At 37.7% G+C, this 12,525-nt stretch overlaps 1 protein-coding gene across 1 annotated transcript in view; it reads left to right on the forward strand.

Annotated features, from left to right (window-relative positions):
- LOC137049051 (zinc finger protein 420-like) overlaps positions 1–12,100 on the forward strand; it is a 31,691-nt gene extending 19,591 nt beyond the window's left edge. Inside the window, exons 6-7 of the mRNA XM_067427443.1 lie at positions 1,993–2,121; positions 7,546–12,100. Coding sequence (XP_067283544.1) covers positions 1,993–2,121; positions 7,546–8,693 — 1,277 coding nt within the window. The 3' untranslated portion in view covers positions 8,694–12,100. The remainder of the gene's footprint in view (positions 1–1,992; positions 2,122–7,545) is intronic.
- Positions 12,101–12,525: the final 425 nt, after the last annotated feature.

The following is a 12,525-nucleotide window of genomic DNA, read 5'->3' on the forward strand; positions in this document are numbered from 1 at the left end:
GTCCAAGTGCCAAGTCCTTAAACATAGCCACAGTTCTCATAGTTTTCAAGCTTTTAGAAAATTCAGTACTGATAAAATTCAGTACAGTAATGAGACGCACACTTGGCATTCAGTGATGTCACCACACCACAAGAAGATTGATTTGGCCTGTCTGTCGATGCTTCAATTTCAAACCAATCAGCGCCAAGCACTGCTCACTGCCTGTTGATTAACATTTCTGAAATGTCCTCTATTATTATGAAAAAAAGTATTTGGGAAAATCGTGCTTTGAAAATGCATGATTCGTCAAATAGGCGTCATTCATAAATGCAACATTTTATTTTGAAAAACAGCTTTTTGAAAAAGCACATTTAATAATAAAAAATCATGTGATTTTACTAAATGAATAGATGCATTTATTTATTTAATCAAGCATTTATTAAATAAAATTATTTCAGAATAAACCGGTACATTTAATTGTTGTTTTATTAAATTCATTATTTATTTAATTATTTCATTTTGAGTAATTTGGTCCTTTATATGGATGAACCGGAGAGACACTGGAGTGGATCATTATCAGGGAAAGGCTAGTCACTGAATTGTCTGGATAGGACAATGAACACAAATACTGTGACTGTAGATGTGAGTCTGCATGGAAAAATAAGTAATAAGAAGTAATTCGAAGACATTTTTTCAACTCTCAATGTGAACTCTATTATTAACTTACCATTGTGTTATTTAATGTATCACCACACAATATTCAACTCTGAATTTAGTCATTATATTTTTTTCTAGGTAAATTTCAATGCACTTTTGTGATTTTAGACTCGGCAGTGAATGGGACTTTTATTTACTTGGTCTGCCAACCGCCAATAAAGTATAAAGAAGAAGGGACTTTTATTTTGGTATTGGTATATGACATCATACGGCTGCGCAGCGCTCCCATCTGTTGTGATTCGGCTGGAGAAAGGTTTGTGTTTTCAGCCTATAAAGCGCAGAAAGAATGATATATTATTAAATGTAACACTGCATTGATTTATATAAGATTTATCAACGTTGTGTGAGTAAAGTAGCATAATAAACTCATGAATTACAGAAGGAGCCTCTCATTTCGCTCTTTATCGTAAATCAGTTTAAACCATAGACTGTAAAAAAATATGGACGTAGTGTCCGTGACGTCACCCATAGGATTCTGATAAGCCGTTCTGAAGCTTAAAGTATGGGCGAGCTGGGCGTTGCCATCTTGTGAGCGAGTCATCGCGTGTCACTCCCGGATAACAGAAAATGGGCAAAAAGGCGGGATGTGCGCGGAGCTGAGGTGACGCAATAACTATAGACGGCATATAAATGGCTGTCCACTTGTAACCACGCCCTTAATTATGCAGAACCTTAAGGCTTTATATAACGTAAACGAATGAGTTATAAAAAAATTCACCCCCCTCAGAGTTGTCATGAAGATCAAAATTAGCCTTATAAGCCAAAACCACAATTTGTACCAGGCTGTAAACATGTTTTTTTCTGCTTTAAAGTTGAGAATTTTAACATGGGGCTCAATGAGATTTTGCTCCCTTCTGGAGCCTGTCCCTAGTGGCCAGTTGAGGAATTGCAGTTTACATTACTTCCGTATTGGCTTCAAGAGAGATCGCGGGAGGTTGCCGCTTGGTTTAAACATGAATTCAGTCTCTGGCGAGTGACGAGTGAACCGGAGCTTTAGACTCTCCGAGTCAATTGAACCGATTGACTCAACAAATGATTCAGTGATCTCGATCTCTACAAATCATTAGATGGCTAGACTGACTTATATATTAAGGGTAGGTATAATTTACATTTGTTTATTAATCTGTTCTGTTAGTTTTTAGTGTTTTTGTCATGGCCATTAACTGAAGTAGAGCTAATTGAGACGCTCAGAGATTTAGTGTTAATGTGTTTTTCTTTGTTATTTTTTCTCATCTTAAACAGGACAGACACAGGAAAAACTCCTGGTGAAGTGACCGAGATCCACGTGACACACTATTATAAAGATGGCATTTATTAAAGAGGAGGTTGAAGACATAAAGATGGTGTTCATTAAAGAGGAGAGTGAAGACATAAAGATTGAAGAAACATTCAGAGTGAAACATGAAGAAACTGAGGAACAAACAGGTTGGTTCCATTTCATTCTCAAAGCTGAACTCCGTTATTTGATCATTTTTAAAGGGGTCATGAATTGAGAAATGAACTTTCTCTTGTTTGATATATAAAAGGTCATGGTGATAAAATAATATCCTGTAAGATTCAGAGTTGAATACGTCCTCGTTAGTCAAATAAAGGCTTTTATTGGCAGCTGGCTTAGCAAACGAGAGATCTATGAATGTGCCAAACTGTGACATTAGAAAGCACTGGCCTGCACAACAGGGCTATCTTGATTTTGAAGGAAAAATACAGTCACTGAAGTTTTGATCATGCTGATTTGTCTGCAGTAAAGTTTTGCCGATGCACATATTTGGCTTGTGTACCTGTGTGTGTTAGTGATGCACAGCTTACACATATATCCACAGATTTGGGTGGCCCGGCCAAGTAATAAAAAATAACATTCCAATTAATTGCAGGTGGATGAGATATTTTGCGAGCCCTGTGGGCGAACCATTCTGGTTAATGTTTTTCCACACGTAATAGCGCCCCCTAGAGCCAAACAGTGAAAACACGGAAACCTTTAAAAATTCCATGCTTGGCGAGGAAAGTGTTAAGTAGCTTTTATAAACGTGCCTTAGAAAAAAAATACTGATGTGCATCTTGAGACCAAACAATGGCACTTTATACGGAGATAGTTTTCCAGGGGGTGTTTGATAAATTCATGTTTCATGGACATACTTTGCCATTTTTATCCCTTCCGAATCTGCCAAAGACCTATTTGGACGGTAATTGTTTCTCATGTGGAAGACCTCAGTGATAAAACTTGTGCATTCGGATGGTGATTTATTCATGGTGGAGGAGAGAGTTTTGTGATCCTGCGCACCTGAGAACGCGCTGCTCACATTGTCAATAACATGTTTGTCTGCTGCAAATAAAATTACATATGCTTAGTATATTAACGATATATATGCATGTTTAATTTAATAATAGGAAAATATTTAATTTATATAATATTATTTAAACTGTTTAAAAATAGGAAGATGTATAGATGCCAATTATAGTTAAAATGGTTTTCTGTCTTGTAATTTATTTCAAAATAATGAATAACATTTTATTCCACATGGAAATGAGTGGAAGTAAGGGAATACAGCCTCTTATTTACGTGCATAATGCTGATGTAAATATAATGGTTATTTTAACATGTATAATTGCTGCTGTTATAACGGCCTATTTCAAATGTTTATGAGCGATGATGAAATATATTGCTCTTGTAAATAATTGCCAGCATTTCCTTAATAAAAGTCTAGATCTTTAAAATGCATCCAAATTACCTTGAAGCACAACCGTACGGTGCTCCACAGTGATCGAAAAGGATATAAACACTGAATTTTGAAGTGATATATTCATAAAGTCAGAGATGTGGATTCGGACGGTTATTAAATTACCACATGACCTTGCTGTTTGTCTAAAAACAGTAGGTAATTCGGCCAGGAATTTTTATGCAGGTGGTGGGAGAAAAACATTGACATTTTGGATTCGGACGGCAAAAAAATCCCTGACTAGCCTCTGTCAATGATGAAAATACCGTATGACCCCAAAAGTAACAATTACTGCCCAAATAGGGCCCAAATGTGTTTTTTTTTTTTTTTTCATGCAACCTCTGTAAAAAATTCCAAGGCAAATCATCTACTGCAGAGGTCGTCAACTGGCGGACTCTGGTCCGGATCTGCACGGCGAGATGCATCCATTCGGACAGCAAAGCCTTTTGACGTAATGAAATAAATAAATGCCAAATGCGATTTAAAAAATAAATAAATAAATAATCACATTTATATCAGGCAACTCAGTAGAACCGTTTTTTTTTTCCTATGTTGCCACGGTTGCGTTGACAGTTAAAAGGGTACATGGCTTGCCTATCACCGGACTGAAGCTCAGCTCCGCGTCTCAGGTATCTCACACTAGACGTACATTATATACGCGCGAGCTCAGTTTTGAATCGACTTCTGACAGAAGAACTGCACGATGAGTGTATCTTGTAGCACAGGGTGAAATCAGTATAGATGGACGATTTGAGGGAAATATTATATACATTTAATGTCAGAAGTCGATTCAAAACTGAGATCGCACGTATATAATGTGAGCGTCCGGTGTGAGATCCTGATCCTGAGCTTCGCTTCCAGTGTGCAACCCCATTTAGGCTACGTTACATATATGCTCACTGTTCAGACGCGGAGTCACGCGTGCAGTGAAGAGACTGAGAGCAGAAAGCGGCGCGCAAAACAGAGACTGAATCAGAAATTGGCCCCTTAACCCTCATTCACTATTCCCTACGTTAATCCACTATTACAGTTCACTTGAAGGAGTGAATGAAAACGAGTGTGTGAAGTCGGACAGCTGTTGTGTGTACATCGGCTGTACACTCATTATTGCGGCACAACATGTGATTGAATGAGTTCACTCAAACATATCCACTGTGATTTCAGACACCACTACAAATGGCTGTCCCCTCAAATAATGCCCTATTTAGGCTATAGAGGCGATTTCGGATTAAGCCACACTACTAATTAATGTGTTTTCAGTGCAGATTTAGAGATGAAGGCATTTTTTTGTCAGACATGGCTACTGGTTGAATTAGATATTTTGTACCAACACAACTTAAACAGAACAACCTCAAAATGAGATACATTTTGTAAAGGATTACCTATGTTTGCTTTAACTATATGAAAAGACATGTTTATCTATATGAAAACATATTATATTTTGTTCAATAAAGACATTTTTTTAAATCTACACTTTCTTTAGTCTGGCAAAAAGACATCAATTCATGTTTTTAGGTATATAATTGTCTGGACCTTGGCCAGTGAAGAAGGTTTATTTAGTGGACCCCCAAGCAATTTTAGTTGAAGACTAAAAAAAAGAAATCTAATCCCATCTGAATGTGACTGTTTGTGACTGCTAATGTTGTATGATCCTAAAGTTTAGAACATACTCTGCAAGAAATTTGTTAATTTTCTCGATGTGGCAAGAACAAGAACAATGTTCATTCTGGCCAGTAGATTCCATACTTCACAAGAAAAGCAGGTGCTGATCATCTGCGTTTCTCCGCATTAACCACGCACACTTAAGGTATGACCAGTCACACAAGTGTTCTCAGACATTTGCAAGAAAAAAAAATCTGCTCAGGCGATGTGTCGAGAACAAGCTGCAATAACTCCTAAACCAGGGCTGCGAAAACAAAATGATGTCATTTTGTTTTCACAGCCCTGGGAGCGAGAACTTTATTTTGAAAATTAGAAATACGTTTTGGGGAAAAATCAATTTCAAATTAAAAAATAAAATATTTAAATACATTTTACGTTTTTAAGAAGATTTATTTGAAATTTTGAAATAAATCTGCTTGAAAATTAGGTCAGGCATCTTTTATTAAGTAATGATTATGGTATAAGAGTGCAGAGCCAGTTGTTGTTCAGTTGTCAAACATCAGTGCCTTGTATTTGATGCTTGTGGCAATTGGCAACCTGAACAATTTTTCATTGAAGAACACTCTTGCTGCAGCACAATGGATCAGTTGCAGAAGTTTGACAGAGCATGCTAGAAGATCTGCCAGGATAACATTACTATAGTTCAGTTTGGATTGAACAAGGAGTTGTGTAGCATGCTCCAACAGGAAGAGCCTGACCTTTCTAATGTTGTATAAGTCAAATCTGCAGGACAAGGCAGTTCTAGCAATGTAGTCTGTGAAGTTCAAAGGATCATCATTCACAACTCCAAGGTTCATGGCTGTCCTGGATTGAGTTATGCTTGATGAACCAATGCCAATTAGAGGAGTTGTGAGGAACTGCTGGGTTGTTTGAGACCACAAGCAGTTGTGCCTCTGCAAGACTGTAACAGGTGGTCCTTAATTCAGCAAGAAATGTCTGCCAGGCAGGCTGAGATGTGAGCAGCTGCCATTGAATTATCTGGTTGGGATGAGAGTTAGAGTTGTGTGTCCTCAGTATAGCAGTGATAGGAACAATCATGTTTCTGAAGGATAGATCCTAATGATGACATGTAGATGAAGAAGAGAAGTGGTCCAAGCACTGAGGAACTCCAGTAGTTAGATTGTGTGAGTCACCTTACCTCTCCATGACACCCTGAAGGACCTGCCTGAGAGGTAAGACTTGAACCAGTGGTGGTTAACTGTGTCAAAAGCAGAAGACGATGAGGATAGGAATGCTTCTCTTGACAGTCTCAGTGCTTCAGTATCTAGATGTTGTGACTTAGACACCTCACCCTTCCACAACACTCTGAACGACCTACTTGAGTGATAACCAGTGGAGTGGTTACCAAATCATGTTTTTGGACATCACATTGAAATAACATTTAAAATGTATAATATTCAGAGGTTTAAAGTGCTGGAAAAGTGTGAAGCACTTGAAAGTGCTTGAAATTCAATCTATGTACACTGAGAAAAAGAAAAAAAAGCCACAATACCATGGTTACAGTTAACGCTATTATGTTAAATCCGTGATGAATGTAGGTGAAAAACATGTTTTACTTCTTATACCTTACATATTTCTTATACCTCTTCATTGGCTCAGCATTTAATTCAGTAACGTAAAAAAGCTTTGTTGAATCATATTTGATGATTATGTTAGTTTGCATGTACTTGATCAAAGCTTATATCACTTGTTTCTGCTTCTTCTTCTGTGTTTTGATCCAGGGGTTCTTTACTGATTCAGAAGATATGTCATCACATCCCCTACCGTATTCCAGTGAAAACATAGACTGCCGGAAAATTCCATCAATAGTGGGAAAGCATTATGTTATAAATAATAGAAAATTGTTTCTACACAGTATGCATATAGTAACCATGCCGGTGTACGGAATAGCTACTACTATTGTGTAAACTACTGTTACAACAAAAAACACATTCTATTACACTTTTCAATTTATTTAATTAATTCAAGTATATTTAAGTTTATAACAGGTCTGGTTCTCAGCTTGTTGATAAACAGGAATTGTAGTTTGCAATTAAAGCTGCAAATCCCTCTATCAGTGTCAGTTCTCTTCTAACAAGCCGATGACCTTAGCTAGATGTGATAAATACGGGAGACAAAATGTGCTGTGGTGTTGGAAAACCATTGGGTGTATTGAGTGAAAATCTGTAGACGGGGCGGGAAACTGGTCCTGGAGGGCCACTATTCTACAGACTTTAGCTGTATCCTTGATCAAACACGCCTGCAAATTCAACTCAACCCCTAAATTTAACCCTAAGGCTTCAGGACTGCTTGAAAATTAGGTCAGGCATCTTTTATTAAAACTTTGACATGTAAATCTCTACAAGACAGTGGCCTTCCAGGACCAAAGCTGCTCGCCCCTGATTCCTAGGTTAGGATAGGTTATATAACATAACTTGATATTGATGCTTTAAATCTCTAAAAAAAAAAATTATGTCTGTCTTTTTTTTCCTAGACCTCATGGAACTGGAAGAGGCCAGTCATGAACTTAATGAAAGGGAAGAAGAAAAAGACCATGATTTCATGACTGGAGAAAGATCGACACAGGCTAAAAAGACTTCTTCACAAAAAAGAGCTCAAAAGACAGGAACTAAAAGTTATTTCACCTGCCAACAGTGTGGGAAAAGTTTCAGACACAAAGGAAACCTTAAAGTCCACATGAGAGTTCACACGGGAGAGAAGCCATACACCTGCCAACAGTGTGGAAAGAGTTTCAATCAACAAGGAAGCCTTATAGCCCACATAAGAGTTCACACAAAAGAGAAGCCTTACATCTGCCAACAGTGTGGAAAGAGTTTCCGACATAAAGGAAACCTTAAAATCCACATGAGAGTTCACACTGGAGAGAGCCCATTCAGCTGCCAACAGTGCGGAAAGAGTTTCAGTCGAAAAATAAAGCTTAACAGACACATGAAACTTCACACCGGAGAGAAGCCTTACATCTGCCTACAGTGTGAAACTAGTTTCACTGAAAAAGAAAGCCTTACAGCCCACATGATAATTCATACTGGTGAGAACTCTCTCACCTGCCAACAGTGTGGAAAGTGTTTCAGACATAAAGGAAACCTTAATGTCCACATGAGAATTCACACTGGAGAGAAGCCTTACACCTGCCAACAGTGTGGAACCAGTTTCGGTGGAAAAGGAAACTTTAAAGTCCACATAAGAACTCACACTGGAGAGAAGCCATTCACTTGCCAACAGTGTGGAAAGAGTTTCAATATGAAAGTAAACCTTAAAAGGCACATGAGAATTCACTCTGGAGAGAGGCCTTACACCTGCCAACAGTGTGGAAAGAGTTTCAAACATAAAGAACACCTTATAGGCCACACCAAAATTCACAATGGAGAGAGCTCTTTCGCATGCCATCAGTGTGGAAAGAGTTTCAGACAGAGAGGAAACCTTAACATCCACATGAGAATTCACACTGGAGAGAAACCTTTCACCTGCCAACATTGTGGAAAGAATTTCACTCAACAAGGAAACCTTATAGTTCACATGAGACTTCACACTGGAGAGAAGCCTTACACTTGCCAACAGTGTAGCAAAAGTTTCAATCAACAAGGAAGCCTAATAGTCCACATGAAAATTCACTCTAGATAGAGCTTTTACACCTACCAAAAGTGTGGAAAGAGTTTCAGTGGAAAAGAAAGCCCTAAAAGATGCATGACAATTCACACAGGATTCACCTTTTCACCTGCCAACAGTGACACATGACCTTCAGTAAACCTTAGGAAACACATAAGTATTCAAACTGGAGAGAACCCATTCATATGTGGTCAGTGTGGAAAGGGTTTCAGATTTAAATATAACCTTACGTGCCTCTTGAGGATTCACTCTAGAGAGAACTTGTAAACCTGTTGTTGGTGAAAGGTGCCTAGAAGGAGTTGAAACAATATTTTAAAAAAAAATTCTGATATCTACATAGAGGGTATGTGACTTATATAAGGATTAAAAATATCCAAATACGTGTTAACAGTTTTCATTTACATCCCTAGAAATTACCTTATTTGAAAGGGTCATGAATATTAATGTAGAGTTCTGCTCCGATTGGCTGTTTCAATGCATGGCTTATTTCAGTGACAGAAACACATCTATACTGTCCTTCATGACAATGGAGAGGTTATGCATCCAACCTTATATGTTTGATCCTGTTTCTGACGAAGATGCAGATTTTGAGGAACAACCAATTGTTTTTAGATTGGAAATGGACGCTTTTGATTGGGAAGTCATTTGGGGATACCTCCCTGAAATTACTTTTTTGCAGGCTGGGATGTCTGCTATTTTACTGTACCAGCATCTTGTGTTGGATTTAGACAACACAGGGGATAATAACCAGGGTGTCCACGGGGTATTAAAAAGTATTAAAAGTTGATATATCTGTTTTGGGAAAATTAAGGCCCTGTCCACACGGAACACAGGTATTTTCAAAAGCGCAGCTTTTTCTACGCGGTTTGGCTGTTCGTCCACATGCAACTGCTGTATCCGGTTACTGAAACCGGACTTTTTTGAAAACTCCGGCCAGGGTGAAGATTTTTAGAAACTCCGGTTACAGCGTTGTCATGTAGATGGTGAAACCGGAGATTTTGGCTTTTTAAGTCGAAGTGCACGCCGTTCTCTCCTTTGTTTGACGTCAGATTTTTCATGTTATCTCCTTTTGATTTAGGTGATGAGGTGCATGGAATCAAACAACTAACAGCGCTTATCACATGTAGGTAGCCTACAGATTCATGTTCAGTTCATTGTATTGCAGAACAAAGGCCAGAATGCAATAATACAAAATAGTAAAGCAAGTGTGTGAAGCTATTACAGTCCACTTCGGCCCTGCACCTGTGTATACAGTTACCTGTCACTGCGTCCAAAGTAAAGGAACTTGTAGAAGGGTTTTACGTGAGCCCATGGCATCCCTCCGTCAGTGCAATGTGCATCTATGCCGTGGATGGGACCCATGAGGAAATCAGGCAGCCAATCATAGCGTAGTTTTGTTTTCTCATGTGGACAGATTTTTTTTTTTAAATCGTGCTTGTGTGGACACGATTGTTTTTTATAACGGAGGAGGAAAAACTCCGGTAATAAAAATACCTGTGTACGTGTGGACTAGGCCTAAGACTGTTAAAAGGTATTAAAAAGTCTTAATCTCGATTTTATGAGGTATTAAATTTAGTTCAAGCTTTGTCAAGAGAGTTTGACTCCAAAAAGTATTCATGAATATATTTTTTTTTATCCCCATAAGTATTAAAAAACAACGGGGTTCTTAGTCTGAGATCGGCTCGGTTATGATATGCAGTATAAACTATACAAAATTGTCCTATGATAGAGATTTTAATTCTACATTCTACAACTCTTTATTAAGTTAAAGGGTTGTTGCTGATTAGAACTTGAAGTGCAATGAGGTCTTACAATATTTTGAAAAGGTATTAAAAAAATCTTAAAAAGGTATTGAAAATAACTTCAGGATTCCTACATATACCCTGTTATCGTTAATGCTGTCTTACTAAGAACTTTAAATTTAATCAGAAATTGTTTAGACATTCAAGTGGATAAAATGACTACTTGTGGGAATATAGTTTAAATTGCTGCTTCTCCAGTATCAGATGTTGAGCAAAGTGTTTGATATTGTCCCAGGTTAGAAAAAACATCCACAGCTTGTTTGTTTATTATATACCTCATGCTTACATGTGGTACAATATACCATTGAATATATGCGTTAGTGAAAAAACACAGAGAAACTTGCATCCATGTTCAAAATGGATGTCTTACAGAGAACTTATGACTTGTGTCATATGCATTAGTAGAAAAACAACATCAGGCTACATAATTCTTCCTTACTGAGAACTTCATGTGCATAATTATGTGTTCAAAATGATCTCCTATCTGTGTCTCCATGGCTGCGTTTACACTTGACATTAACATGCAACCTATATCTGGATGTTGTCCACATACACATTGAAAAGACAAGTGTAAATCCATTTCTGATCTGAATGCTGTAAGAAAAGGTTAAAACCGATCCAACACAATCTTTCACAACCCCTCACCCAGGCAGACCATGGGTTTCCCCACAATTATCGCACTTTTTCTCCACTCATACACTACAACAAACAGATATGCAGCTCCATAGAGATGGAATTCGCTCAACTAATTCATTAACAATCTGTCTAATAGGAGTGTCGAAATCAATCGGTACTTCAATGAATCACAATGTAGACAAGGACGATTGGGTTTTGGTTCAGTAATAGACCATAACCGGTTGTAATATATTGATTTAATTTTGGATGTAATTGGTTGCATATGTGCTCTTTTTCACCATAGCATACAATGGCAGAGGGAGGAAAGAAGACGCGAGTAATTAAAAATGCTCTAACTACTTTAAAAGCTGACATCTTGGGCACATTTCGGCTTTAATAAATAACCAAGTAAGCACAACCTGGAGAACACGCGCTGTGTGTAAATCAAAGCTATGTGATTTATCAAAATTATTTTATTTACACTTGGGCACATAAATATATCTCCGCAAAAGGGATATAAATCCGAATCTTTAATTCCTGCACTATATGCAGATTTAATGGAGTTCACATCACCAAAAACAACAGATATGAGCTGCATTTTATTGATCATCAGCTAATTTAACATTCAAAGAACGCAATATGAGCAAGCATGGAAACAGCACTGTAAGATCATTCAGTTTCTTTACTTTTAATGAACATGATTGTATGTTGAGCACTTACGACTTTACTTTAGGTTTAATTTGTGGTAGTTTGTGTGTTGGCTGAATAAAGAGGTTTGCGATGCTTGCTGCGGTAGCGCTGCAATTATCTGGCTATAACATGTCATATAGCCTAACACACTCTACTTTTTTTTTTGCATTGTTGGGAGGAGTAAAATTGACATGTGTGGTTTCAAGAACTAGATGCATTTAGACTAGTTTTGACTGTAAGGCGGCCTAGACCACCTCTTAAAGGGGCTATTTAGTATTTGCTTTTGTGTAGTTTATAAATGCTTCAGTTGTCTTCTGTGCCAAGACTTAAGTTTTGTTTGATACTTTTAGGAAACTTGTTTTCTTTGAGCATGTAATATTAAAGGTTCGGTTCATATAACTGATTGCTTGTATTTATTGACAAATTGTATACATGAGAATGCAATGAATCATCAATGCAGTGTAATATTAAATTGGACCAAATTGATGGCATGATAATCGTAATCGAACCGAACCAATGTGAGACCAATGTAGGTAGCATATACTTGCCATGATAGACAAGGGCCAATGGCCAATGGCCAAATTAATCTTTTTCCAAAGGACATCCTGGGATTTTTAATGACCACAGGGAGTACAGATCTCAGTTTAACATTTCATCTGAAGGACTGTGCTCTTTGACAGTATAGTGTCCCCATCACTATAGTGGGGTGTTAGGACCCACACAGACCACAGGGTGAACAC

Source organism: Pseudorasbora parva, chromosome 20 (assembly GCF_024679245.1).
Source record: "Pseudorasbora parva isolate DD20220531a chromosome 20, ASM2467924v1, whole genome shotgun sequence".
Taxonomy (NCBI): domain Eukaryota; kingdom Metazoa; phylum Chordata; class Actinopteri; order Cypriniformes; family Gobionidae; genus Pseudorasbora; species Pseudorasbora parva.